At 39.2% G+C, this 26,461-nt stretch overlaps 2 protein-coding genes across 5 annotated transcripts; both read right to left on the bottom strand.

Annotated features, from left to right (window-relative positions):
• Window positions 1–2,188: 2,188 nt before the first annotated feature.
• pts (6-pyruvoyltetrahydropterin synthase) lies at window positions 2,189–5,129 on the bottom strand. Of its 3 annotated transcripts, none has more exons than XM_008437750.2 (6): window positions 4,846–5,129; window positions 3,835–3,914; window positions 3,710–3,732; window positions 3,541–3,597; window positions 2,698–2,768; window positions 2,189–2,619 (listed from the first exon to the last, which is right to left on the bottom strand). In XM_008437750.2, the coding sequence occupies exons 1-6, from the start codon at window positions 4,932–4,934 to the stop codon at window positions 2,496–2,498; spliced, it is 444 nt and encodes a 147-aa protein (XP_008435972.1). In that variant the 5' UTR covers window positions 4,935–5,129; the 3' UTR covers window positions 2,189–2,495.
• A 4,046-nt stretch (window positions 5,130–9,175) lies between these two features.
• Window positions 9,176–24,958, bottom strand: glp2r (glucagon-like peptide 2 receptor). 2 transcript variants are annotated; one of them, XM_008437753.1, is made up of 13 exons: window positions 24,459–24,958; window positions 13,833–13,932; window positions 13,657–13,761; window positions 13,066–13,187; window positions 12,823–12,929; window positions 12,203–12,359; window positions 11,934–12,093; window positions 11,476–11,536; window positions 11,320–11,386; window positions 10,956–11,044; window positions 10,546–10,684; window positions 10,407–10,448; window positions 9,176–9,794 (listed from the first exon to the last, which is right to left on the bottom strand). In XM_008437753.1, the coding sequence occupies exons 1-13, from the start codon at window positions 24,483–24,485 to the stop codon at window positions 9,426–9,428; spliced, it is 1,545 nt and encodes a 514-aa protein (XP_008435975.1). In that variant the 5' UTR covers window positions 24,486–24,958; the 3' UTR covers window positions 9,176–9,425. The 2 variants fall into 2 exon arrangements, with proteins under 2 accessions (XP_008435975.1, XP_008435974.1); XM_008437752.2 differs by lacking the exon at window positions 24,459–24,958 and adding an exon at window positions 16,448–16,910.
• Between the last annotated feature and the right edge of the window lie 1,503 nt (window positions 24,959–26,461).

The raw sequence follows: 26,461 nt of genomic DNA on the forward strand, positions 1-26,461 counted from the left end.
AGGGGCCCCATGAAGGCTTGAGCCAGCCCTGGGGCTTTGTTACAGTGACATTTTCTGTCTATTGGGTCCCATAAAAATAAGGTTGGCATCTACCAAAATCAACAAATTTGTTTTTATAATATTCATTTCGGCCTGGTCGCTCAGGTGCTGTAAAATTAGCTTAGCACAAAGACATGACACAATTGGAGTACCACAAGGGTGGATTCTTGGTCCTCAACTTTTTTTTGCTGTACATATAATGTGTCTAAGTTCTGAACATTGAAACTTTGATCCCAGAACCTTTTGGATGTTTAGCAAAAAGTGCTAATTTCTGCCTCTGAATACAAAACCTGAAAACTTTGGGATCATGCGAAACTGTAAAGTCTTCACTTAAGCCATGGGATGAGGACCTGCTAAAACAAAAAATAAAAATAAAAAATTCCATATTTCCCAGGGTGCAATGAAAGATAGGGTGGAATAAAAATATAAATATATTTTACTGTCTGAACTCACTCTGCAGGAGGTTGAAATGGCTCAACGCGCTTCAAACGGTAATGGTTGATCCCAGCAACATCAAATTACAAATCATTTTTGCTGAAACTATAATGACGAAGTTTCAGCTGCCATAAAACAGGACGCGAACCCCGCGGGTACGCTTCCTGGAGAGGTTTTCACCCAGCACTGAAGCAACCTGTGGACACACTAGTCCTAAATCTCCTGCATAATTGAGATGCAGCAAAAAGATATTTAAAAGACAAAAATACGAAGGCACTTTTACTGTTAATTTAAACATTTAAACACAGACTTCAAGGCACTTCTTTAAGGACGGTCACATTGCTGCAACCTGGTTAACGCTGCTTTGAACTTTAAAAGATATATCTCACATTATACGTGCGAAAAGTTTAGAAATTATTCCTCCTGATCTTCTGTTTTACTTCACAAAAGTTGTCTGTGAGTTTCCTATGATAATATAAATGGGGAAAAGGGATGCAGAAGGATTTTGACACAATTTGGGGGGGGGAGGGAAATAAAGAAAAACAAATATTTGACATGATAGAAAGGTTGAATAACGACTGCTGAGAGTAAACCTCCACCTGTATTTACACTGTGATTTGTCATTGGAGCTCTTCCAACTCCACCGAGACGACACCACGGCTGCACGCATTCCGCGCTGAATGCTGTCTAATGAATTGTAAAAAATGGCATGGCGAGTGTTATTTTGTGTCAGCGTGACAGATGACTCCCTCCCGTTTATGCATTAGAATTACTAAACGCCCTAATGCAGCGTATCACAGGGATACGTTTCCGCACGACGGAATTTATGTGGAAACCCGCTGGGACGTTTGATGAGGAACAGAAATGTTAACGATGCCGATTTGCTGAGCTATTCTGATAGTTACAATCTCCTCGCATTACAAACCTCATTGGTTTTTCCGTCACTGACAGCAAAGACGCGCCTTTCAGAAAACGATTTGACGCCCTCTGCAGGTTAAAAAGTCTCAGCACAGTTCACGTTAACTTTTCAGGTCAAGATAATCAACTGGCTGAGCCTATAAAGATCCTCTATGTGAAAAAAGTCTCATAAAAAAATAAATAAATGCATTAGGCTGAGGGGTATTAGTCAAGCTAGCTTTATTTACACGCTGCATGTCTGAGGTTAAATATCAGTTCCCATCATCCTTTGCGCTTCAACCCATCAACAGGACTAAGGGAAACCTTCGATCAAAAGGAGTAAAAGTTGAATATCAGTATGTTTAAAATGGCATAACTAACGCAATGTGTAGCATTTGTAATTTCAAATGTTCTGCCAACACATATAATGTATGGTTGATACATGCCAGTGTTTACGCCTCAAGAAGTGGAAAAAAGAAACATCAAATCTTCTTATGTTTATATTTTTACAAGAAAAAAAAATCCTTGTGTTGCTCAAAATATTTGGAAGTATTATTCAGTAAAATATTGCACTAAGCACATAAAAGTTCAACTTAAGTATATTTTCATTCATACTAGTCATCCAATTAATGTGCGCCGCTTGTTTATTTATTAGATATTTCTCATGCATTCAAACACAAAAGGAAAAGATATTTTAGAGTATGATGTGTCCAGTGACATTCTTTGAGTGTATGTGACCCAACCAAGACTAGAAAAGTAAGAAATGACCAGCACCGTCCTGAGGTTTCTCTCACTGCATTCGACTCTAAACACAGTAAAAAGTTCAGCTGAACGTCGACTTTATTTATACAGCACATTTAAAAACAACAGCAGTGGATAGAAGTGCTTCACAATAACACCAACAATCACAAAATGGTAAATAGAATAAAACTTTAAAAATAAACCTAAAGCTGATGACTCTCACCGTCCAAACGGCGGTCAAATGTGTGGCTCTGATCATTAAATGACAATTAAGGATAAAATTATATGGAAAAACCTTCAAACTCTGTCAAACGTACTTAGGATCACATTATTTGAGCGTCAGGTGAGGAACAGAATTAGAACTGACTTAAAGCTCCTGCGGCTTACTCTCCTCGGTATACTACGATGTTCTTATCCGTCTCGTGAATCCGGATCTCGTAGAGCAGGCTGGCGGGAAGAGCCTTCGCCATGTTGTCCCAGATGTAAACGGCCAGGTTTTCTGTGGTGCTGGGGAGCGAGAGGAGAAATGTCTGGTGAAACGTGCGTATCTGCAGTCAAGAGAGACGATCAGGGAAGGTTACAGACCTCACAACGTCGGCAAAGTACGGAACGTCCTTATCCAGGTTTTTGTGGTCCAGAGGAATCATGATGACTTCCTGTTGAATGGACAGGGCGGTGTCAGCCAGATTTCCGTACCACAGCAAAAACACATTAAAAAAAATGTAGAAGTAGGAGAAAGCTTACAAGGAACAAGGATAAAATTCAAGAGTTCAATGGAAGTTCCTTGTTTGATGGTCCAAAGTTCTCTTTTCGGATTAAAGTACATTTTTAATTTCATTTGTGAATCAAGGTTCCAGAGTCTGACCACAAGTTTCACATTTTAAAGCATTTATATCTGATGATAAACTTTGTGTAGATCCTGATTTGACTTTGCGGAAGGCAAGAAAAGTCAACAAAAAGTGCCAACAATCCAAACACCAAATGCTAAAAGCTTAGCATTATCCCACTACTAACCGTGTTACACAATAAAATAAGTTTTGTTGTCTTTTATTAAGGCATTTCTGCCAAAGGACCACTTAAAGACACTTGACTATCATTCTTGGCTTCTGTATGTTAAAAAAAATTGAAGTTATAAGTCCAAGTCCAAGTCTTACACCATTAGCCATTAGCTTTAGCATCTCAGTCACAGAGTTTTATACCAGACGTGAGGATTGCTAGCAGCAAAATCTAGCAAGTAACACTGGTCATAGTTTAATCCAATAGGTTTTCTGGGTTAACATGAAGTGATTTAAAAGTAAGTGAATTATGAAGAGAGAAATGCAGATTTACCGTATAACATTAATTTCACAAAAAATAGTTGTTTAATTTGTAAAATGCATTAATTTTCTTTAGCATTAGCTCAAGATGATGTGTTTACTGTGACCTTACCTCAATGCTCCTCTTCAGGTCCGTCAGATTCATGACCATGCCGGTGACGGGATCAATCTGGGATCATATGTCACATATAAAGACGGTTTTATCTAACTGCTTGTGATTAGATAGTCGTTCCTTCAGTGGAACTACGACCTTTTATCAAAAATATTTGTGTGATACTCACTTTTCCGCGTACAGTCACCTCCACTGTGGAGTAAAATGAGAGCAAGCAGGTGAATCGGTAGAAACGGGAACAGAATCTGTGCTTTATTTGAGACTATCTTTGGTTCATGTAACAGCAAGACAAACCCTTGTAGTTGTGTCCATGACCGTAGGGATTGTTGCACTTTCCGTAGACTTCCTTATTCTCTTCGTCACTCAGGCGAAGACTACAAGAGGTTGCAGAGAATATATGAATTAAAACTCCTGGAGTCAGATTTGTTTTGGTTTTGTTTTTGCAGTTTTTAAGGCAAGGGTTTAGAGATTTTGTACCCTGTTAGTGCAGGTCAAACAAGAATAAAAATGTGGCAAGGGGCTATTGACATATGTTGCATTTAAGAACATTTCGTATATTACAACTTAATAGATTTATACATGATTTAGAACTATTTTGTTAAAAAAATGGTGCTAATTTAAAGAGGGGAAAGGTGATCATTTAAATCAAATAATACAAATGAAATCAATAGTAGTTTTACATGACTAATAATTGTTATTCTTACTTTGCTTTGAACAAAAGGAATTTTGGGAAAAAAAATTAATTGGAATGATACAATTTATGTAAACGTATTTGTATGTCTAATACATGTAGAAGATATTTTTTAATACAATAAGGTTAAAAATATAATCTAAAACTGTTGTGAGCTATCATAAAGCTATTATAAAGTGGCTGAGGACGAATATTAACATATTTGCTTTAACTTCCCGAAGAGGGTTTATATTTACGACGCTATTGACTGCACCTAAATGCATCATTAAAGCTTTGCACGTTTATCTGAAAGACAATTCCGGAATGACTTGTTCCTACCTGCGTTTTCTTTGAAGTAGTGAAAGTATAAACTCCTCCATAGTTCATTTTGTGTCCCCGTTTTACATAAGTTGTGCTTTTTGAAATACGCCGACTTGTGCGGTCACAGCCAAAGCATCGCGAGTTTCTACGTAGTTAAACGGGATTTTCCGCATATTCTATCGCTTATCAGGAAAACCAGCGGTCTTATTTCATCCAAACCCTTTCTGTTCTGTCACTTTAACCTGCGTTACGTGTCCACTATGGGTCCCTCCTACGTTGTATCCCTTCAGACACAGCGGTAGTAGCTGGGGTACCTGTGGAGCCGGTGGCAGGCGCTGAAGCTCTGGACTCGGGTGATGTATCCTATGCGCTCCGCTGGAGGATTCCCGGAGGATTCGGCCATGTTTGGCAGAAGTGGAGGATGGAGACTAACCGCTGATACCGAACAGAGAGTAGTTCCAGTCGGCTGTCCCCTGCGTGACTCACGCCGCCCGTGATTGGCTCATTTCTGGGCGTAAATACGGCTCACATGGCCGCATGAGTGTCAAACCTGGAGCCGAACGTGGTTGAAGCACAGCGAACCACACACGGGCTGTTACTGAGTAATAAAGAAATCTKTGTTCGAAATGTTTCCTCCGTGGTATTTCTGCGGAGGCATTTTCCGCTACTTGAAAGAAAAACAAACCGATACATTGTGTCGGAACGGAGACTAAAAAAAAATCCTGATTATGAGTCATAATTAAGTCTTTTGAGTTTCTACCAAGTCGGAATTAGTGTTTGATCATGACCATAACTTCAATTTAAAAATGACTTTGACCTTATCACCGTAATAACTATTTAATGTTTCTAACATTTCCACACTCGTTTCACGCTTTAAGTTCCTCTTTCTGGCTCTTAAAGCTCTACAGTCGTCATGTGAGAGTCACCAGATGGTTTCTGCTCAGATTTACAATTACTCCTTTCATTCATGCATTTTTTTTTTATCCATTTCATCCTTGTCCAAAAATATTATATTATTGTATCCCCAAAGCCATCTGTATTTTATTTTGTTTTATCCTTCCAACTGTTATTTGCTGTAAGACACTAACAGGACTGTTCTTTGACCTGCTAGGAGCTTTAGTTTATGTTTCCTAATAGCAGAAACAAAAGGAATGTGTCCCTGAATAGAAGACCGTACGCCATGAATTCATTGTGACAACGCTTTCTTTTTGCCATGGCAACGTTGAGAAATGAGATGATGTAGCAGCTCAGAAATAATTGTCCCTTCAGTTTCATATTCCTTTAAATATGATACAAAATATTTACAATGAGACAAAACTGGTGCGTTCCAATTGAAAATCTGAGACACTGACAAATGTCTGGAATGAGTCATTATAGACTTTATGGTGCCACCTTAAAAAAAGATATTTTGATATGTTAGAAATAAGAATGCTTTTGATATTTTAAAGTATACATTACCATAAAATAGCATATAAAAGAAATCGTAAATCTTCAAAAATAAGCAAAAAGCAGAACGAAACGCAGGATGAGTGAAGTTTACTCATCTGGCCTCTAGATGGTGATAGAGGACCTTGAGATGAAAAACAGTTTCATAACTAATGATTTATGAGGTTGGGATTGTTTTTCTTTTGACGCCATTCCAAGTGAAATACCTTTTATTTTTTTATTGTAGAAATCATCAAGTGTTTGTTCAGTTTTTCTCTTAGACTGTAGGGAACTACCCACTTCAATAGCCAGACATTCACTGAAAAAAGCACACAAAAAAAACACCTACTTTTCTTTTGTTGTTTTTCTTAATTTGCACAAAAATGTAGACTGACGTCTTATAAGAAACAGAAGGAAAAACAAAACGTGGCATTTCATGACAATTCACCAGTTTTTAATTTGTGCACATACATCACAGGGTGTTCATATGTACAAACATTTCATAAGTTCCATATGTACAGTAATCATTGAAGCATCACATGAATACAAAGCAAGTTAAAGCCTGCTACATATACTTTAGACCCAGCATTATTCACATTCAAAAAACAAATACATTGTATTTATATGCACACTTCAATCCAGATGATGTGACATTTGGATATATTTCACTGGCCTGATTTATAGTTTACACAATAAATCACCAAAATCAGTATAAAAAGAGATTAATACTGCTATAACTTTTGTGAGAGATAGGAAAGTTTGCTGTGTAAACTTACACACATCGACATTAACATTATATTTGGCTAAATATATGAAATTGCTGTTTGAAGATGTTTCTTTTTTGTCTATTTTGCCAACAAAAACATGACACAGAACTATTTTTTAATAGCTGAGAAATGGAATAAAACCCTAAAAATGTAAATACAGAATAATGTGTTTTGTGACACCTTCAGATTAGGTTCAGTGTAAGAAAACACCAGGACTACAAGTGAACCAAATAGAGTAATTTCCTTACCTTTATTAAAATTACATTATGTCAACTTATCTTGTTCAAATTATATCAGTAAGTCCACAAGTTAGTGAGATGTATACCACCTCCTTTTAAAGCAGATTTTAGCAACTTAAATTATATCGAAATAAAAATATGTATATCGCTAGAATACAGCGCTAATTAGGGAATATTAAGGCTAAACGTTTCACATCAAACACTTGCTACGTCCGTGTTTACTAATGTTGAATGAACGTGGCGGCTGCAATACCTTACCAACTCCGCTACACCTCTCCAGTGCAGTTCAACTCCACCGAGAATAAACTTTTACATGTACGAAGATGTTTGTTTTTGCGCTTTCCGGGTTTTATACTTGTTTGGAAATTACCCCCTGCTTTCCCATCAGCTGTTCCCCCACATTAGCGGTCGAAGCTAACAAGTTACGACTAGCTTGTTAGCTTCGATGCATTTCATTTTTCTACGCGCCCGCAAGGGATTAAAGAGCAATTAACTTCAAAGAACCTTAATTAATAAAATCTAAGATAACCCTTTACGGTTCCTGTGGAATTTAACTGTAACCATATTCATAAATGATAGGAAGTTTTTAAAAAGGTTATATTTAAGTAATAACTCTTAAAATTCTGGTATTTTCTTAACATCTGCATAGTGCTAAATATGTTGACTACATCCTGTACTTCCATAATTCCCTCTTAAAAGGGAAAAATAATTATTCCTGGACCCATAAGGACTTCTTTCAGTAATCTGTCCTGTACACTACTCCATGTTTCACAATGAGCAAACACACCCACACATTGGCAGGAGATAATAAAAAAAAGTCAGGAAGCAGCAACTGATTACAGTTCAGTACTTCTAATACGTTTTCATTCCTTGCATCAAAAATAATCTGCCCTATTACGTTTGGAGATTATAAAGAAAAACACTTTCATTCTGCGTCACTTCACTATTACAGTCACAATTTGAAGGAATGTCTAGAGTCCATTTTATCACAAGAACGTACAGATTAAATTCACGGAGAATTCTGCATTTAAATTATGTGAAGGCAGAATAGTTTGGCTTGTGGTTGTGAGGAACATCTATGTTTTTTCACACAGACATAAAAGTGCCAAAAAAGGAAGCAATGTTCCAAAGTACAGGAGGCTATAAAATACTTTCGCACATAAGAGATATCGTAAATTATAAAGTGAAGATAATTCACAGGAAAATGTGAATAATCCAACAATCAAGGGGGGGAAAAAAAGAGGCAAATTACATGTCTGTCTTTTCACAGAAGATGATGGATGCAGTAGCTGTAGAGGTTGCAGTGATTGGTTCTGGGTGGACACTACATGAGGCTTTGAGTGAATCACAAGAAGGAGCCAATGAAGTCCACGTTTTTCACAGATAGGCTGTCTTCCATATTACCATGAAGTAATACCATAAGTTCCAAGTTCCCCTTTCATTTCCTTCACTCCTTGTGTTGAAATCAGTATTTTTGCAGAAAATGACAAGGATTGAAAAGCACTTTTCACGAGCCAAGGCTGAGATGCTTTTTATACTGTCTCTGTGTGACCTTGGGAAAGACCACGGTAGTATTAATTTGGAGACCTGCCGCTGTTGCTCCTTAAAGCCGATAATGGAGGTAGTCGGAGAGCCGAGTTTGAGGGAAAAATGCGATGGAGGTTGGGGTTTGGAGCAGCGTTCCATCGTAACCAGTGATACATGTGTCTGTTGCTGGTTTGGCAATGCCAGCTTCTTTAAGGTAAGTGTCACAGTAGGTGGTTGGCTCGAGTGGCTCGTGAGTAAAAGTCTTTGTGGCTGCATCACATAACCATTTTGTGCACAGAATTAAAGCTAGGGTTAGAGTCTTTACCACAACCCCCAGATATATCAGTGACGTGCGGTGAGATTCATTGCTGGTGAGGCACTGACTTATGACTTAGACACCATCCATGTTGTTGGACCTACGGAAATTTCGCGCATGCATACAACGCTGGGGGGCAAAAAGACTAATCATTTACATGTCATCCAGAGCCGCGTTAACTCAGTGAAACTTATAAATGTAGGTATTAATTTCGCAGCTCGCTCAGCTCGCTGCTGCCTCACTGACTTCGCTTCTGAGCATTTGAATGGGAAAATGCAAAAATCCAGCGATTTTGAAGAAAAAATAATCAGAATTGGTGAAGCTAAGTAAAAAATAGATACTTTATAGTACATGAAAATAGCAATATAAATGATTTTATATTATATATTATTTTTCCATTATTTTTCCCTGACCGCACGTCACTGAGATATATATAGGCAACTAAATCCTTGCCACATAAACTGGAATTTATTTTTTCTGTACAGGTAATACAAGTCTCGGTAGAACAAACTGCATTTCTAAAACCATTTCATTTTCCCATCCCCTGAAGTTGGCTCATTCTACTTGGAGAATACATTCATTGTCTGAACTCCAATTTGGTTGGATTTTACCAACTGAGTTCAGAACTGGCTCTCTTCCAGGATCTCCTCCATCGTCTCTCCCAGTGTCATCTCACCATCACTACTGGAAAGACTCTTCCTGGTAAGAAAGTCGAGCCCTGCTGAGTCGTAGCCCTCAAGTCCCTGGCCTTTAAGTGGCCCGAGTCCAAGAGGCCTACTTCCCCCTTGCACGGCCACCTGGAGGAGGTGTGGACGAGCAGTCGAAGCGGCGCCTTCGCCATAGGAGTCAAACTGCCGAGAGCGCTTCCTGTGCTGTCGCCGGGTGCACTTCCAAAGGTGCTTGAGATTTGCTCCTCGAAAACAGGTCCGGACCTTGAAGTGGTTTGTGAACAAAAACAGTTGCCAGCGCTTTTTCAGCTCAGTTTGGACCTACAAGAAAACAGCATTACATATTAACTGTCGGTACATTACTACACCATGGTATTCGCTGCAAGTTTGAGTCTTTTTCTGTAACGTTTTACTTAAACAGCTAGATTTCTCAGTAGTAAGTTTGATTACAGTTTTGTAGCTGTGTGCTTATGCAAATTACATTTCTCTTTAGAGAGTAACTCTCCCTCTCACATTAGCAGTAAGCTACAAGTAACTTAAAGTTTTTAGAGCTGTAACAGGACATCTTAAATGTCCGGGAAAGTTATGACGCATTTGGCTTCCTGTATGTACCCCTTGCACTCCCACTGAAACCACTGATCACAATCCAGAACTGTTTTCAGACTATTGATTTCAAACTGCTTGGTTGGTTCTAAGCTCATGTCTGTCATTATTATCATTAGCTTTAGTGTGGGAACATTACCACCTATCATGGCGGATACCAAAGTAAAAGAAAATTTGATCTATTTTAAAAAAAATATTTGTTTATTGCTAATATTTTCCCCATATAATTGCGTCCACCAAACTGTGACGGCATAGATTGATATATGTACTGCTACACCCAACCTAACTATTCCTTCCTAATATAGAACGATACTGTGACCAAAACCATACCTCTCCATTAGCAAAACAGTACAGCACAGCAACCAAGAATCCCTGAAAAATGCATGGAATAAATTTTAGAGCGGGATGATGTTGGTGAACAAAACCAAAACGAACACTCTGTGTACAAAAATGATTGTTTTTGTACTACCTGGAAGGAACTGAGAGTGAGGTTAATGAAGTTCCGGGCATAGCGGCTGCTGCCCTCCATACATTCGTCTATCAGCACTGTGAAGACCACTTCATGGATTCCCAGCAGGGGAATCAGCACCAACGTTGCCCTGGCCAAACTGCAGAGCACAAACAGTCCGATCAGATTTATTATAATTTAGCTAAGCAGAAAATACTGCAGTAGAGAAAGGAAAGAAGTTTCTGAAGTATGTACACTGGTTTTGTTCCCTTGGTGACATTTACGCCCACAATTTATGGGTGTGACATTTAAATTCGAGATGTGGGATTAACATTTTACCAKCTTATTTAAATCAGGAACCTTATATACGTTGGAGCTAAATGTCAACGTCAAACTTGTTTTCCGAGAGTTGGCTTCAGCGGCTGGAGTACCTGTATCTGTAGTCAGTGAATTTCACCTGATCGGCTTTCAGCTTCGACAACAACAGCATCAGAATTTTGATGAATATGAAAAAAATGACCTGCAAAAACATATTAATGGTACATTTAAACGCATCGCATTAGACTAGAGTGGAAAATGACCAATAACGTCAAACATGACAAGTGGACGCCTTTATTAGCAATAAAATAGTAAATATCAAATATGCTTGTGACTATAGCTGCATCACCACATCGTCACATGATTCTCCTTTATAGCAAACATCCAGATTAAGCAATGCATTGTTCAGTCAAACAGAAATCTAGTTAGTTCCTGAAGTCAACTTCACCACAGAGTGGCCTGAGGAACATCCCCTACCAGCACTGACAGGGTAATCGGGCCTCTTATTATCCACCAGAACCATCTGTTCATGATTGACCAGCACCTTGAGAGAGAAAGAAGCGCCAAGTGTGAACAGAGAGCATGGTAATCATTTAAAGGAGAAGCTTGGACTCCATGCGTTCAAACACTCACCCCGTGTTTTCATACAGAATCTTAACCACAGTCCATGGCGTCACGAACAGGACGGGAGTCCCTGGAACATGACAGAAGCAAGATATGCTGATTTCCCAGAGTACATTAGCTTAGAGTTGGATCTCAGAGGCTTTAGATATGATGTCAATTCTGTTACAGTGCAAATATTTTTGTTTTTAGTTGTTTTGCGTTTACTATTAAATGATTTTATTCAGTGATACAGAGGTAATAAAAAGTAAGAAAATGTCTCATAATCATGAGTTCTTCCAGGCGGAACAAGGTGTAAATTCAGGAAGGCTGTTTGGGTATTCAACCAATGGACCGTCCAACAACGCACAATTGATGGTGATTTAAGGAGCCCAATGACACCAATTCTACATAGTAATTATAAAACTATAGACTGATATTTTTAAAGCCTTGCTTCCCTGTAACAAAGTCTGCACGTGCCCGTGACTTACCCCATCCTAGCAGAATGTATTTCTTCAACAGGCACCTCTTGGTCAGCACAGCAGTGAAGAGCAGCGTGTGAAGGAAAATGGCCTCCACCAAGAGCCAGAAGTAATTACACGCCACAAAGTACTCCAAGCACACTTTGGAGAACTTGCACAGCAGCACTATCTGTTGAGGGAGAAGATTGAGCTGAAGCGGTACGCTTTGGACGAATGAGGCAAAAGCTGTTCGAGTCAAACCTGCTTCTACATGAAAAACAAGGCAGCGTTGAGAGTACCGCAGAGCTGGAGTAGGAGTTCCACCCGGGGTCGTCCTTGGGCAGGTTGGAGTACATGAGATGGAAGATGATTTCTTTCGAAATGACGGCGGCCGCCCGCAGGATGAATGACACAAACAGGTTCATGTGGATGTAGTTTCTGGTGCAGTGGAGCTTCCTGGTAAGCAGATACGGGAGCATTGATCGGAACTTCCTGCGCAACTCTAACAGCATTAACCAGGGCGCTGGCCGTAGCGTAGGAGGAAATGGAAATAATGGAGCTACAGGTAAGACTGCCTCGTGGTTCGTAACGTTGTTAGTGATGACTGATCAGCTCAATGGTCTTGTTAATCACTCACTGCTGTAGCTCTCCATATGTTTGAAGCGAGTGAATGCGCAGCACAGCCCCGCTAAAACACAGATGAAAATTACAACTTCCACACATGCCCAGGCTTCTTCGAAAAGGCCAAAATCCTTTTCCCTTTAAAATGACCGTGGTGGGAAAGACGGCTAATGTTTCTATAACCTCTAACCCAGCGTTTGTCTTACAAACCTTCAAAGTTGGGCTAAAGTACAATGTCCAATGAAAATGCTAACTTTATCTTTATGACCAATGGAGTCACCCTCCAATACCTACTGACCTCAGCATGCCCATGAGCAGAGTGGCCAGAGTGAGGGAGAACAGCGACAGGGAATAGCCAATGACAGAGATGAGCCGGAGGGCGGAATGACGCAGCAATTCGTCCTCCTGGATGCAAAATACAAGAGATTTTACGCTCTAACAATAATCTAATTGTCATGAAATGGGCTTGTAGATTCATTTGTAAAGACAAAGTGAAATTTGAAAGAGTAAAGGTTCTTAAAACAAAGGAAAATCCCTCTACCTTGTCTTTAAAGTATTGGTCCTCCTTACATTCAGAATCATCTCGCCAGGGATCTGAGGAGTTCTCCATCTTTCTCCAGCTGCCGTTCTCCAAGCATTCCCGATACGCCCTCCTGTTGCCGTCTGAAGCAACAAGAGAAAAAGCGCAACAAAAACAGTCAACATCATTTTTGACACAACAAATTGATAAGAGGAAAAAACTTTCAATACATTTCAATGAGCTTTTTAGCTGCTCATGGGTATTTACACTAGTTTTATTGGGTAACGGTGTTTAAAATATTGAAAAGAAAAAACCAAAGGAGTTGGAAATAGAGTACAGACAATTTTTTTTCAGTGTTGACAATTAAGCGTAATTAATTTTAGGTGTAGGAAACCTTGAACGTTAGTCAACCTAATGCAAACGTAGATTTGAAAATAATATTTTTCAAAGTTTTAAACATCCATCTGCACTAAAGACACTCGTTCCTGAGAGGAGAAAGCGTGGTGATAAACGGCGACACCCGTTCAAAACGAATCAATGGTGAAAGGAAGCATCGGAACTCAGACTAACAGATTTATCCTCATAGATCAGATTAGGTGTTAAACACGTTACCCTCGGTGATCCACGGTAAGAAGGGAGGACAGGGGACAGACACATTCCCCGGAGATGAATGGGGCCAGCACACAAACATATCGAAATTTCCTTTACAGTAGTTGCCTAAAAATAGAAAAAGAACATTATGTCTAGGCCGTCCGTCTGAGATGCATAAATCACCACCGTTTGCTCACCACTTGCTGGAAAAGGAGCAGAAGTCAGGGTGCTGTTGCAGTTTTCCCAGTACTCCGTGCGTTTAGAAATGAGGCTTTCGAGCAACGAGGCTGTCGCTTTCTGCAGAGTCACAGCAAAAGAAGAGAAAACTCATAAAGCTGGGTTTCTCAATGTTTTATTGGAAAACAACTTCCAGGAATTGGATAAAATAAATATGTCTTTACTTTCAATTTCCTAAGGTAACAGTATTATGCACTCGTGACAGGTGTTTTCATTTTTCTTGCAAAAACCCACTGAAAGCATCGACAGTGATGATGATTAATTAGAAGGGATAGAAATACATGAAGCTTTTTGTGGAAAGGTTTTTGTTTTCCACTAAGGAAGTTAGAGTTTTTATTGTGACGCTTTGAAAAGGTCTTAAATGGTTCTAAATGTGAAGAAATGAAAATCAAAACCTTGAAAAACGAGAAGTGTGGCTGTTGATTATAATTGGGAAGCATTTTACGCACAAATAAGCGTGTAAAATGTATAGTTCTCCACTGCGACACGACAGAATTACATTCAGAGTTACTTTAACTTACATTAATTCTCCTTCATTTTTAAATTTGTCCAAATTGTATGATGGATTGATCATAGCTTTAATTTGACTTGAGTTCTTCTTCGTCAGCGCAGACAGAGCATCTGCATGTTGTAGGAGGAGATTAGCTAATGTTGTAATTCAGTCGTTGCCTGGACATTTAAGCAGCATTTACATGAATTAGGTATTGACAGTGCTTAGCTCGGTAAATAGGAGGTTCAGAGACGCGACAGGTGATGTTTGAGCTCAGGATACCAGGAGGAAAAAATTGATTGGTCCGACATTTTATATTCCCAATGCATCTGAAATAACAAATTCCTTACTGACTTACATAAAAATAATCAGAATCCCTGTTTGGAAGTATGAAAACAAAAGGAACCAATAATCATTTACAGTGAATAAGGTGCCAGTTAAATAGCTGACCTCTAGCAAAACCAGATGGTCTGACTTTTTAACCAGCTTGATTTATTATTTTTACGCTACAAAGACTTGAATTGTAAATAGGTAAAATATATTCAATAATATACGCAATGGGTTAATGAAAACTCTAAACTTATCAAGTGTTTATTCAGCATCTTTAGCTTTTAAATAAAGTCAATAAATAATGATGTTACCAACTTTACCCAAGCCATAATCAAACTAACTTTAACATCTGTTGTCGTTAGTAACACAAATGAAGTCTGAAAACACAATTTTCTGGTCCTTTTCTGTCTGGAAACAATATACTGACACTAACATATGAATAAATCCGCAATTTTGATTGTTTTTTAAAAATAATTATATACTAGTATTATGACAAAATTTAACTTTTTCTCTGAGACAACAAAGAGAAAAAGTAATTTTCATGTGACAATGGTGAACCAATAAATATATTTATTTTATCGTCTTGTGAGAAATCCTGATATTTGATTCCCACAACTGATTCGGTCTCATTCAACATGCCTTCAGGAAACAAAGGAGCAGACGGAACGAGCCAGGAACTGATGAAAATGACGAGCTGCAAGAACAATCAGGAGAAAGTGGACTGAAGACGAGGAGAACGACAAACAGAACGAAGATGATGACAGTAAGGGTGAAGGATAAGAGACGGGTGTCTCTGGTACAGTGTAAGATTGATGGGGAGAGATTTACACCTTCTTTTTTACAAAGAGGTATGGGATGGAACTGAATTTATTCTTTAAGTGTGGAAATGAAACACAATGTCACGTTATTGAACCCTGTAGGTCAAGGTCTAGTATTAAAGGCTGAAACCTTCTTGCACAAAAGTCCTTACAGATGTATATTATTTTACATAAACATGGAAAGTGTATTTAAAAAAATCTGCAACCAACTTCAAATAAATTGGTGATACTAATTCCCAACAGATCATAAAACATGTTTTTGTCTTGATGGGACATTTCCGTGTCTTGTTTTCGTTGACTGATCTCATGTAAATTGATTCTGCAATATCCAAATTGGTCCACTAGGTGGCAGTGTTTGATCAGGATGGATTTCAGTGGCAAAGGGAAAACTGAGACCAATACTCAGACCATTTACCAAATGATCTCACTTAAAGATGGATGCCTGCATTTTTTCCCATACTATATGTAATGACATTCATTATAATTCTGGCTTGTTGTGTTTGACCTGGTTTGATTAAAAATCAAAGTTCCTCTCGTATTATGACCAGGCAGTCCTGATTTTCTGTTTCTTGTGAGGTTAGCGCAAATGCAGCATCTAGACCTCAAATGCTGAGGCTCACTCGGATTTCTGTTCTGCTAGAAAGTTCATGTGTGAGCTGATTGATAGAGCGCAACCTGATCCAAAACTCATTGACAAAAACCATTCAGAAGGAAAAAAAAACACCTATTATCTGTTTTCCATTTTTATTCTTTCAGTCTGGTATTCCAATAGATTAAACTTACACATCAATATATAGTATAATGGGAGCTCTTTCACCTAAGAAAATGTATTCTATCATTTGAAAAGAACCAACAGAGTTAATGAAAGGAGCTAAAGATGATTCTTTGGTGTTTTATGTGTCATAATCCAGTTTTAATTGCCTCGCTGGCACACTACCTGCTCGATGACGACCATTAGAAGTAGAGGAAGCAGGAGTTTGATCCTCTTGTGCTGGGCTGCCAGCAGGTTTGGCATGGTGCTGGAAGTTCACATGGAAAGCAGCTGATTCCTGCTCTCTTCGTTGATCCCACGCCTCATACCTCCTCCGCCGACTCCTCAGGGCCCCTTGCTCATTCCAACTTAATCCCGGCACAGTGGAAGGTCAAGGTGTGGTTGAACTCGCTTGTTCTTTAGCGTAAAATCCTTTTAAGAACTGGTGGGGGTTTTGGTTGGAGGGTGATCATCGAAAACCATGGTGTGGTGCTCACTCAACCGGGTTCCCAGCTTTAGGTATTAAAAATGTCTTCTGGATCCAAAAATCTGTGGAAGGAGTGTTTGAAGGACATCTGAAAGTGGCTGGTCGCAGAGCAGGAGGATTATCGGTGATGAAGACCTCATCTTTCCATGAGGAAGAGGCTGTGAAGGCTGTACTCCCTATAGACTCGGCTCAGCTGGGAGCAGACGGAGCGCCTCTCCCACCCCGTCAGCCCCTAACCAATCAAGACAAGTTCCTGAGGGAGCTGCCTGTATAACTGTACTTGCTGCCGTCCAGGAAAACTGATCACACAGAAGCAAATGATCACCTATAAAACCTACGATTAAAGGTTTATCATTCCCAGAACTACCGACTATTTAAAAAAAATCATAATACAGCCATGCAAGCACCAGCAAATACCACCTGTACTCTGGAGAGACGGGGAATACACTGAGCCTTTCCTTCTGTTTAACTATCCCACTTAGTTAAGGGGCATCAAACAGCATCTCTGACACTAATGGGGATCTTTGTTTAAACCAAGTGCACTGAAGCCAAACACAGGGGAGAAAATGGAGGAGCAGAGCGCCAGAGGTGACAGCACGGGGCCGGATGTCGCGCATTAAACTTCTTTTACAAGCAGAAGCCTTTATTAATTATGCAGCGGTACATGTAAGATCGTTTGCGAGGAATAAGGTGTACCAACTATTTTTTATGGGTTGTTTTTAGGTGTAAATGTTTGCACACTGATGTCTAAACTAACCTTTTTGTTTCAATTGCAGCTGCACAACAAAATTTGACTTTGTTTTAATTAAACAAAAAAATCTCAACAAAAATGTTTTGTTTTTTTTGACTGAGGACACTCTAGTCCTAATATTGAATCTCACTCTGTTAGTTTGGGATAAAATCAGTGAGATTGTTCTGTTTTTTGAAATATAAATACTGAAAAAAACAAAGATTCTGCTCTATAACTTTGTGTATACAGCTTCACTGTTGCCTCTTCAGTTCGGCCTGCCGTCTTCGGTGGACAAACAAATACTTACATTCCTCCATCACCACTACAACTTCTAATATGATGGAAATAGTATTTGATATATTCCTCTTTCTTATGAAATCTACAATCTTATCCTTTTGTTCACACTTAACCCAAGACTTTTAGTCTTATACCAGTCCACAAAGTGGTCCACCAGCTCTCTTTATAAGGTCTGTTGTCCATCTCAAACACAAGCCACAACTGTAGAGTCATCCAGGCCTTTGACTTGTACTATGAACCTGGTATCTACAAAGTGAAAAGGAATGGTGAGCATACAGTTCCCTGTGGTGCTCCTTAGGTCAGAAACTATCTTTTCATCTTCTAAACTGTGTCATTTTCATCAGAAAATTGTGGAGCCAACCACCTATGAAACTAGTTTCTGGCATAACACGGTAGATCAAATAATAATACAATATAATCTTGAATTCGTACACTCTTCATTGATTCCGTCTCCCTTTTGGAACACCTTTTTGTTGTCCAGCAAGTCTTCCAGATCACTGGTTATCCATGGTTTATTATTTTGGAAGTATTCCACTACTCTGGAGGGGATGAGGTGTTTTCCACATTATTTTAAAACCAAAAACAAGATCTGTTTTTCCCAAGAGCAAGTCTTTTTTCATAGAACAGCTGAAAACTGTTGAACTGTAAATGCAAAGACTGAGGTGTTGTTAAAATCTCCACAACTTGCCACTCACTCATTGACATGTCACATACTTTGACCACAACTCCTGTTGCTAACATAGCACTTATCAGTTCCTACTGTAGATAATATAAATACTTACAGTTAACAGCTTAATATATGGACTGTTAAGACCACGATTCACGTACTCTTGGATGTCTTGGGTTACGCCATTTTTTGTTGACAAGCACTTCTAATCTTCCTCGCTAACATACTCACAAGAAATGTCCAAGGCTTCAGTGGCCCTGTACACACAGAGACCAGCAAGGTATATCTTTGTAAATTATTAAGAAAAAATGTGTGTTCACATGACAGAATGTTTGGGATGCAAAAAGAAACCCAAAGTAATGTTAGCTGACACCAGGGATTCTCTAAAAATAGGCTTCTGTAGCTGTTCAACATGCTTAAGGACAACAAAACCCTATTATTAAAACCATTCCTACTGTAAATCATAGAGGTGGGGCAATGATTATTTTAGGCTGTGACACAGGCACAAGGAACTTGGTCAAAACTGATGGCAAGATGGAGACAGAAAGTTATCAGAAAACATTGGAGGAAAATTATTTTTGTCAACCTGATAAAAGCTGCATGATGTCGTTGGACTTCCTACTATAACAATAAATCAGAACACAGGACCAAGTCATCATTGGCAAACAACATTGAGGTTTTCTAAACTCAGTATCATTGAGCCACTTTGGGGAAGATCTCAAAACGTGCAGTTTGTGCAAAACAGCCCAAGAAGTTACAGGAACTGGAGGCTTTTTGCCAAGAATGGGAGGATTTACTGAAAAAATGAAGTGCCTCGTCCTCAACTATCACAAGAAACTTCAAGTTGATGTGGATGTCAAAGGGGCAATGCACAGTTCAACATCTAGGCTATGTAATCTTTCAATCAGAGTCATGTGGAAAGTTTCTCTTGTCAATAAGATTGAAAAATAACAAAAACAATGCATATAAAAGGGCTTCACACAACTACTGACCTATAAAACCGAAATTTAAATTATTCATTTTCTCCTAAAAATGTAAACATTTGCCAGATTACGTTAACCGTAAGTTTTGTAAAAACCCTTCTGATTATGTGAAAAACAATCAGTGATAAGGGGAAGAAAGAAAAGTTTGAGGGTCAAACTACTTCATCAGCTCCTCAAACTGTTCCTGTCTGTGGCTCTAGCTAAGCTCAGTTCATGATATCAGAGATAAACATAACAAATACTGCAGGTGAAAATGGAGAAGCAGGCGATTCAAAAGCAAAGGCAATATACCTGAGGCGTGCGAACCGAAGAAAGATACTTATCTGTTTTAAAGTGAAGGAATAAACCTCAACGATGCATCATGGGGAATGGTAATTTAGCTTTTATTCCTGGGTGATAAAGCGTTTAAAAAGTTTCTTGTGGAATGAATGTGACAGCATCCACTTCCAGAAAAAACAAAAAAAAAAAGATATGGTAATATATATGGCAATTACTGGGAGTAACAGTGTTGAAATTACATTTCTTCGGCTCTGGAAGCATGACAATATAGAGCACTGATTGGATCATATATCCTCGCTGTATGGCTGAATAACAGAGGTTGAAAATGAGGTTCAGGTTACAGAGAAAATACTGTACATAGATCAAAAACCTCATAAATCGGAACATTTTAGATAACGGAGAACGCGTCTGTCGCAGGGCGAGGCGACAGACGCGTTCAGTGTGAGGAAGACGAGTTGAAGATCCTTTTTATGCTCATTTCTGGGGTTCAGTCGAAGATTAGTTTGAAGATAAGTTGTGAAAAACTAAGTTGAGAAACAAATTTATACGTCAAGCTCTCACAGCCATTGATRTTGATGTGCATCATAATGTAGTAAGATGTCCAGGTGGTGACTTTGTTTTAGTAACGTTGCGGATTTACTTCACGTTTTTCAGATGACAACATTTTCCATTTAAAAGTATTTGCTCACTCATCTAAATTGAATGAATTACAATTCAAATCTCTTCTGCTGTCAAGGCAGAATCAGCCCAAGGTAGAAGTGAACTAAGCTGCGGCTTGGGGCCCCTAAACCAGAAGGGGCATCCTGAAAATCCTTGAATTTCARCACAGATCGCAGATCAGAAATACTAATCGCTGTTTATGTACGATGGGAATACTATTCAGTTCAATWTGATGGTTTAGGTATAGATAAATTAAAAGTGGAAGCAATTCGGTGGTAGGCCAAGCAAAACCAATGCTGATGTGCAGAGGTTGCCAACTTTCTGTCGAGTCACCAGACCTCCAAACTTCATGTTGACGTTAGATTAGCTGTGCATAGAGAGATTCATGCCAGGGTGTCTGGAAATCCAATAGACGAGTTTAGAGTTTTSTCAATTTCTAGGAGAACAGTAATTGGTTTGTGTCAAGTGTAACGTTTGGTGCAGAGGGGGTTATGTTGTGGAGCCGTTGTTCAGGAGTTGAGCTTAGTCCCCGTAGTTTCAGCTGAAGAGATCTCTCAATGCAAGACATTTTGGATAACTTCATGCTTTCTTCTCTGTGGGAACAGTTTGGGAAAAGGCCCCTTCCTGTTCCAACACGAGAATAATATGAATACTTTTTCAAGTGCCAGTATAAAGGGAAGGGAATATGTGGGGGRAAAAAAAAAATCAGCTGTGACCCAGTGTTTTTAGTGAAATAGAGCCAGTTGGGACAGACCTGACGGGATGGGGCGTTCAGCAGACAAGGCAGTCTGGTCTGCTCATCTGTTCTGGCTCACACACAGGCACAGTCGCAGAGAGGACGGTTCTCCAGGTGCATTTGTCTGGATAATCATGATTGATAATGAAGTGCGTCAATGGAGCATTAGTTGGGGCCGCAGACCAATTATGTCATCTTATGGGTTTWATGTAATGCATATGTGTCTATTTAGAGCAAGAAAAGAACTATGTCATGCTAACTACTGAGACACAATTACCTTGTTGACGTCAATTGTAATGTATTTCTGCCTGAGACTGGTCCTTGTTTGAGGATGTACCACAAGTCCTTTGGGCTATAATCACAAAGGACTGATTGGAAACTATATTTGGTAGATGGATTTTAGCTTCTCTTAACACACAATCTAGGGATCTAGGGAAATTTCCTTAGTAYCTGAGAAAATAAATTGCATGGCGAGTCTTTCGAAAATCGAYATTGTTACCCCAATTTTTAGCAACGGTAATGCAACTGAATTTATCTAGAAGTATCTAAGAGGTAGCTAGCAAATTTAAATAAAGGCTTACAGATCTGAAAAGAAAGATTGATGTGTGCAGTAAAAGCTAACCAAGATGCTATGGACTCTTGGTTAAGAGTCTACAGCCAATCGAGTGGTTAAGATACTTGTACTTCCCAGTAATCCAAAATTTAACTGTACCTTAAACTGGCATAACTATATAAGTGTATGTAGCTGAATAATTAAATAAGATGGCTACATYTAAATGATAGTCCATTATTTATTGTATGTAGCAAACAAARGTTATTATTACAGAATTCATCGGTGAGATGAGCCAGGATTTTTCCTTGAAGCATGTTAGAGGCGTCACGTCGAAAACCCGGAACTGGACTGCAGCAAGCTAAAACATAAACACGTCATTCTTTAATAAGGAAACAATTTTTCTGTGGCTTCTTGCCAAACAATGCAACTTTTTTCTTTCTTTTTTTTTTTTTTACATATACAAAGTGCTTAATTCAACTGCTTTTATGAGACAGTGGCTAAAAGTTGATCCAGTCTCTGAGCTACCTTTTAAGAGTGGACTGTTCTAACACATTGTGACATCCTGTGTAATTGTGCTGCTGAAAGATGAACCTCCACACTGGTCTCAAGTCTCCAGCAAGATTTCTGCCAGAATTTCACAGTTTTTATCTCCATCTTCCCCAAAACGTTGAACAGCTTTCCAACATGATTTTGCAGTTTTTGTGTTTACAAAAACAGCAACATCCATTATTACTTCTGTAAACGGTGCTCCGTGTGTCCTGTTCTTCTGTACATGCAGGGCACTACAGGCTCGTAAATTGTTCACACATAAGTCTGATTTTGGTTGCAGAATTAAGTAGTATGAACGACCAAAAAAAAACAAAAAACTGATTTAATGAAAAATAAATCAGAATTGAGCATCAAAACCTGCTGTGTAAACGTAGCCGACTAGTTTTCTGCAATCTACATGCATGTCAGTATTTTGTCTTTCCTTCTATGCACCTTTGTAGTGCAACAGAATGTAAAGTAAAACAGAAGAAAACCAAATCTATAATCAATTCTTGTGCACAACTTCATGCTTTCATGAAGTAACTGCAATGCAGTGGGCTTTTAAATCTCTGGGTATGGTGCCGGTTTGTTAGTTATCCAAGCTTTTGAACTCTGGCAACGGATTTTTATGGGATAAAAAGTTGATATTAAAAACCTTATTTCCAATTGTGTCCTGGGCTGAACAAGATAAGAAACAAGAGAAACTAAACAATCACATCACCTTTAGATACATGCGACCAGAAAAAAAAAAAAGTTGCATAAAATTTTTCTCTTTGTTCTTGATTATCACTTACTTCAACACATATTAACATTTTGGTAATTTTGATGTTAAAATACCTTTTTTAAAAAAAAATAATAATAATCTGGATCTGACTGGAATATGTGGGTGTGATCTCGCTTTTGGACAGACAGATGGAACTGTTAATCTGCCTGAAATATTATTAAATAACTTAACCTCTCTTCCCACTAATCAAACTGACTTTCTGTTATGAACACGGTTACGTAAATCGAGCCTCCGACCCAAACAAACAGCCTGGAAATCAGGGAGTGAATTTTAAGTGAAAGTTGTAAAAAATAAAAATAATTTAAAAAAAAAAAAAAAAGGTCAGGCGCATTTCGCCCCGTTGCACCACCGACTCAGTGCTAGTCACCCGCTTGAGCTAACGCCGAGAGATGCTGCTCGAAACGCGTATTAGGCAAGCGCCGGCCCGGCCAATGTTTACGATCCGCTCTAAATGGGTTAGAAAGTGTTTAGCAGACACGACAGGTGCTATGTGCGAAGTTTAAGATGTTGCGGTTCCGGTGTGTAAACTGTTTGGGTCTCTGATGCCTGCAGGCCTGCCGCGCTCTGCTCTGGCGGGAGAGCCGCGGCCATTTCTCACGTCCACAGCGCAAACATTTCTCGGTAAAGAGGCTGCATGGTGTGAAGACATTAGGCTGCTGTGTTGTAGTAGCAGAAGGAGAAGGACGAAAGGAGTAATTAATCTGCGCACATATGCCTAAGTATCTCAGTAAACAGCAGCCAGAAAAATGAAACCYGAGTCCATTTTTAGGTGCAGGAGGTAGACGACCCAAATTGGTTCCTGCGCTGCAAAAACACGAAATCTCACCAAGTATTTTTGGTCTAGTTGCTAGTGCAAATATCTTAGTGAACTTGAAAGATAAAACTAAAGTAACTTTTCAGCAAGAAATAAGAGCTGGTTTTAAGTCAATAATTCCTTAATATTGGTAAAAATATATATATATGCTATATATATATGCTATATATTTTTTCCCGTAAGAGAAATAATCTGTTCTTAATACTTACTTTTTAAAAAAATAAAAGTTACATATTTATAATTTTTCAGAGTTAAACAACCACGGTAGACAAAATAATGAAAACAATACAACAAAAACGAGACCAAACAGCCAAAACTGGAGTAGTCAGTATCAAGGATTTGTTGGCCATTGTTAGCTTAAAACAAGCTCTGACATCTTGCTGAAAAGTACCTTGYAAGTTTGCTTTTGCCTCATTTCAAGTCTACTAAGATATTTTTTATTAGAAACTAGACCAAAGAAATACTCTGATAAGATTTTATTTTTGCACATTTAGCGGTGAACAAACACATACAGCAGCACATGCTAACGTCTTCGCGTTGTGTTTACATTCGTCCCCAGGCGGAGTGAGGAGGTGGGCTGGGATCGCAGGAGGGCAAATGGCGGCTCTCAGCCGGAAAAACAAACAGCCTGTAGGTCCGCGGAGAGTCAGAGAAAGAGAGAGGGAGAAAAGGAGCCCACCTGGAGCCTGAGGACACTCAGGAACATCCTGTCCAGCGGACGGCTTCAGTCAATAGCAGACACCGCTCCAGGCACCACATCGCTCCGTAGCCAAATAACAGCATCAGGGCCGCATCAGGGCGGTGCGCGGAGGAAATTGATGTCTGATTCCGCGGACAGAAACACATCAAAGTGGCATCATTGATAATTAAATATCAGCTGATTTCTTTGTCTGCTTTCCTGGAAGTTGGGTTCTGGCAACTGCCTGGTGTGTATGTGACTAATGTGAAGATGGTTTTTGTTTTTTTGTTTTTTTTTTTCTTGGTGGTTGCTAGTGTAAAACTGACGCTAATTAGCAGGTCTTCCTGTAGAGGCTGAAAGGTTTGTGGAGCAAGCAAATTTTAATGAAAACGTTTTCAAATGAGGATTTTCTTTTTTTTTTTTAATAAATGGGGAACAATGTCACCTAAATCACTCTGAGGCCTTATTCACATTCAGCTGGGTCATTATAAAAATGAATATTTCTGCCATAATGTCAAAATGTAGCTATGATATAAACTGAATGGTAATGGCTTTAATTATGGAGGAAAATTAAAATAGATAATAACCAATGAATTTTTCCTGTGCCGAGGGAACAAAGATTAGTTTCTGTGGTATTGTTATAAACAACATGTCAGGAATTGGCAGCACCAGTTGTGTGACAACTCTATTTACAAACTGGAAGAAAGTATTTTTGTCATAAATAGTTTTTGAATATTTGATACATCCACAAAGATTTGTAAAAAAAAAAAACACACACACAAAAAAACTTACATTTTCCTTAGTTTTTATTTACCATATATCTCTTGGTACATTCACAAAAAAAAATGTTATTTAAACAATTTAAATTTTCCACTTTTTTTTATTTTTCTACCATACTTCTCTTGGTATATTCGCGAACATTTCAGTTTTAAAAATTGAATTTTTCTGTATTTTTACAGCACAAAGCAACAAAACAACAACAAAAACATTGACACAAAGTGGAAAATACAGGAAAACCCTTTTTAAAAAAAGTCTTTGCCAGAAAGTTCCTTCACGTTTCTCCGGTATACTTGCCGGTTTTTGGCTTGGTTTGCATCGGATTCTTCAGCTACGCCCTGTAGAAACACGGCAGCCACACAAACACCAACCGGAGTGAATTTGACCTGAAGGATCTGATGGAGACAAACGTCTAAGCCAACAGAGAAATCCACGACTTTGGTTGCCATGACACCACATTTCCTGGTGTGACTCATTAGTGACACAAGGAAGGTAAATATGAAGCTTAGGATATTGCAGGAGGGGAAATAAAGGGAGGAGCGAAGATAAAAATAATACGCCTGGTACTTTTCCTACGCCGCTGGGTCTCACTATCATACTGTAGGGTGTTGCTGGTATATTTTCCACACACCTTTTCCATAAATAGCTGAGGGCACTTTTCAACGGCCGCTGCTGGACACAACATTGGCCAATGAAGCTGTTAACAGGGCCGTGACACACGGTTCAACCCTCTATAATGCTCTTTCGGCAGTGTGTCCTCAGGGCTGACGCGCCGATCGATGCCTCTCATCCGTCCAACCTGGCATCCGCAACAGCTCCGCCACTTTCTCCTAAACACGCAGCAGTCAGTCGCATGTAATCCCAGATTCATATCGGTAGCGTGCGAGAAGAGGCCGACGCTGGAGATGGAAGTGGGGAGGGATGAAGAGGGGGTGGAAGTAGAGAAGACGAAGGGGAGGCACGGGGGTGAGGGAGAGGGATGTCAGCGCAGATTTATCGCCCATTTACATTCTCCCAAACACACACTCAGCACGGCAGTGTAAACACAGGGGCAAAAGACTCCTAAATAACCCCACATGCAAGAACATGGAAGCTTTCCACTGATTATTTTTAGGCGCGTTATTATCGTCGCATATTATTAATCCGCAAACAAAACGCAGACCGGCGTCGCTCATGAGCTCACTGACGTTCGAGACGATTTGTTACCGATCGCCGTGGATCTTTTT

The sequence above is a fragment of the Poecilia reticulata genome, linkage group LG19, assembly GCF_000633615.1.
Source record: "Poecilia reticulata strain Guanapo linkage group LG19, Guppy_female_1.0+MT, whole genome shotgun sequence".
In the NCBI taxonomy this organism is placed as follows: Eukaryota; Metazoa; Chordata; class Actinopteri; order Cyprinodontiformes; family Poeciliidae; genus Poecilia; species Poecilia reticulata.

What these genes read in the sequence shown, in the direction of transcription:
- pts (XM_008437750.2), bottom strand. Translation starts at nt 4,934, where the DNA reads ATGGCCGAATCCTCCGGGAATCCTCCAGCGGAGCGCATAGGATACATC. An exon ending in TCATGGACACAACTACAAGG is followed by an intron (nt 3,733 to 3,834) that starts GTTTGTCTTGCT and finishes TTTACTCCACAG; the next exon opens with TGGAGGTGACTGTACGCGGA. An exon ending in AGGTGACTGTACGCGGAAAA is followed by an intron (nt 3,598 to 3,709) that starts GTGAGTATCACA and finishes ATATGATCCCAG; the next exon opens with ATTGATCCCGTCACCGGCAT.
- glp2r (XM_008437752.2), bottom strand. Translation starts at nt 16,525, where the DNA reads ATGCCAAACCTGCTGGCAGCCCAGCACAAGAGGATCAAACTCCTGCTT. An exon ending in TCACTCTCAGTTCCTTCCAG is followed by an intron (nt 10,449 to 10,545) that starts GTAGTACAAAAA and finishes TGCATTTTTCAG; the next exon opens with GGATTCTTGGTTGCTGTGCT. An exon ending in ACTGTTTTGCTAATGGAGAG is followed by an intron (nt 9,795 to 10,406) that starts GTATGGTTTTGG and finishes GTTTTCTTGTAG; the next exon opens with GTCCAAACTGAGCTGAAAAA.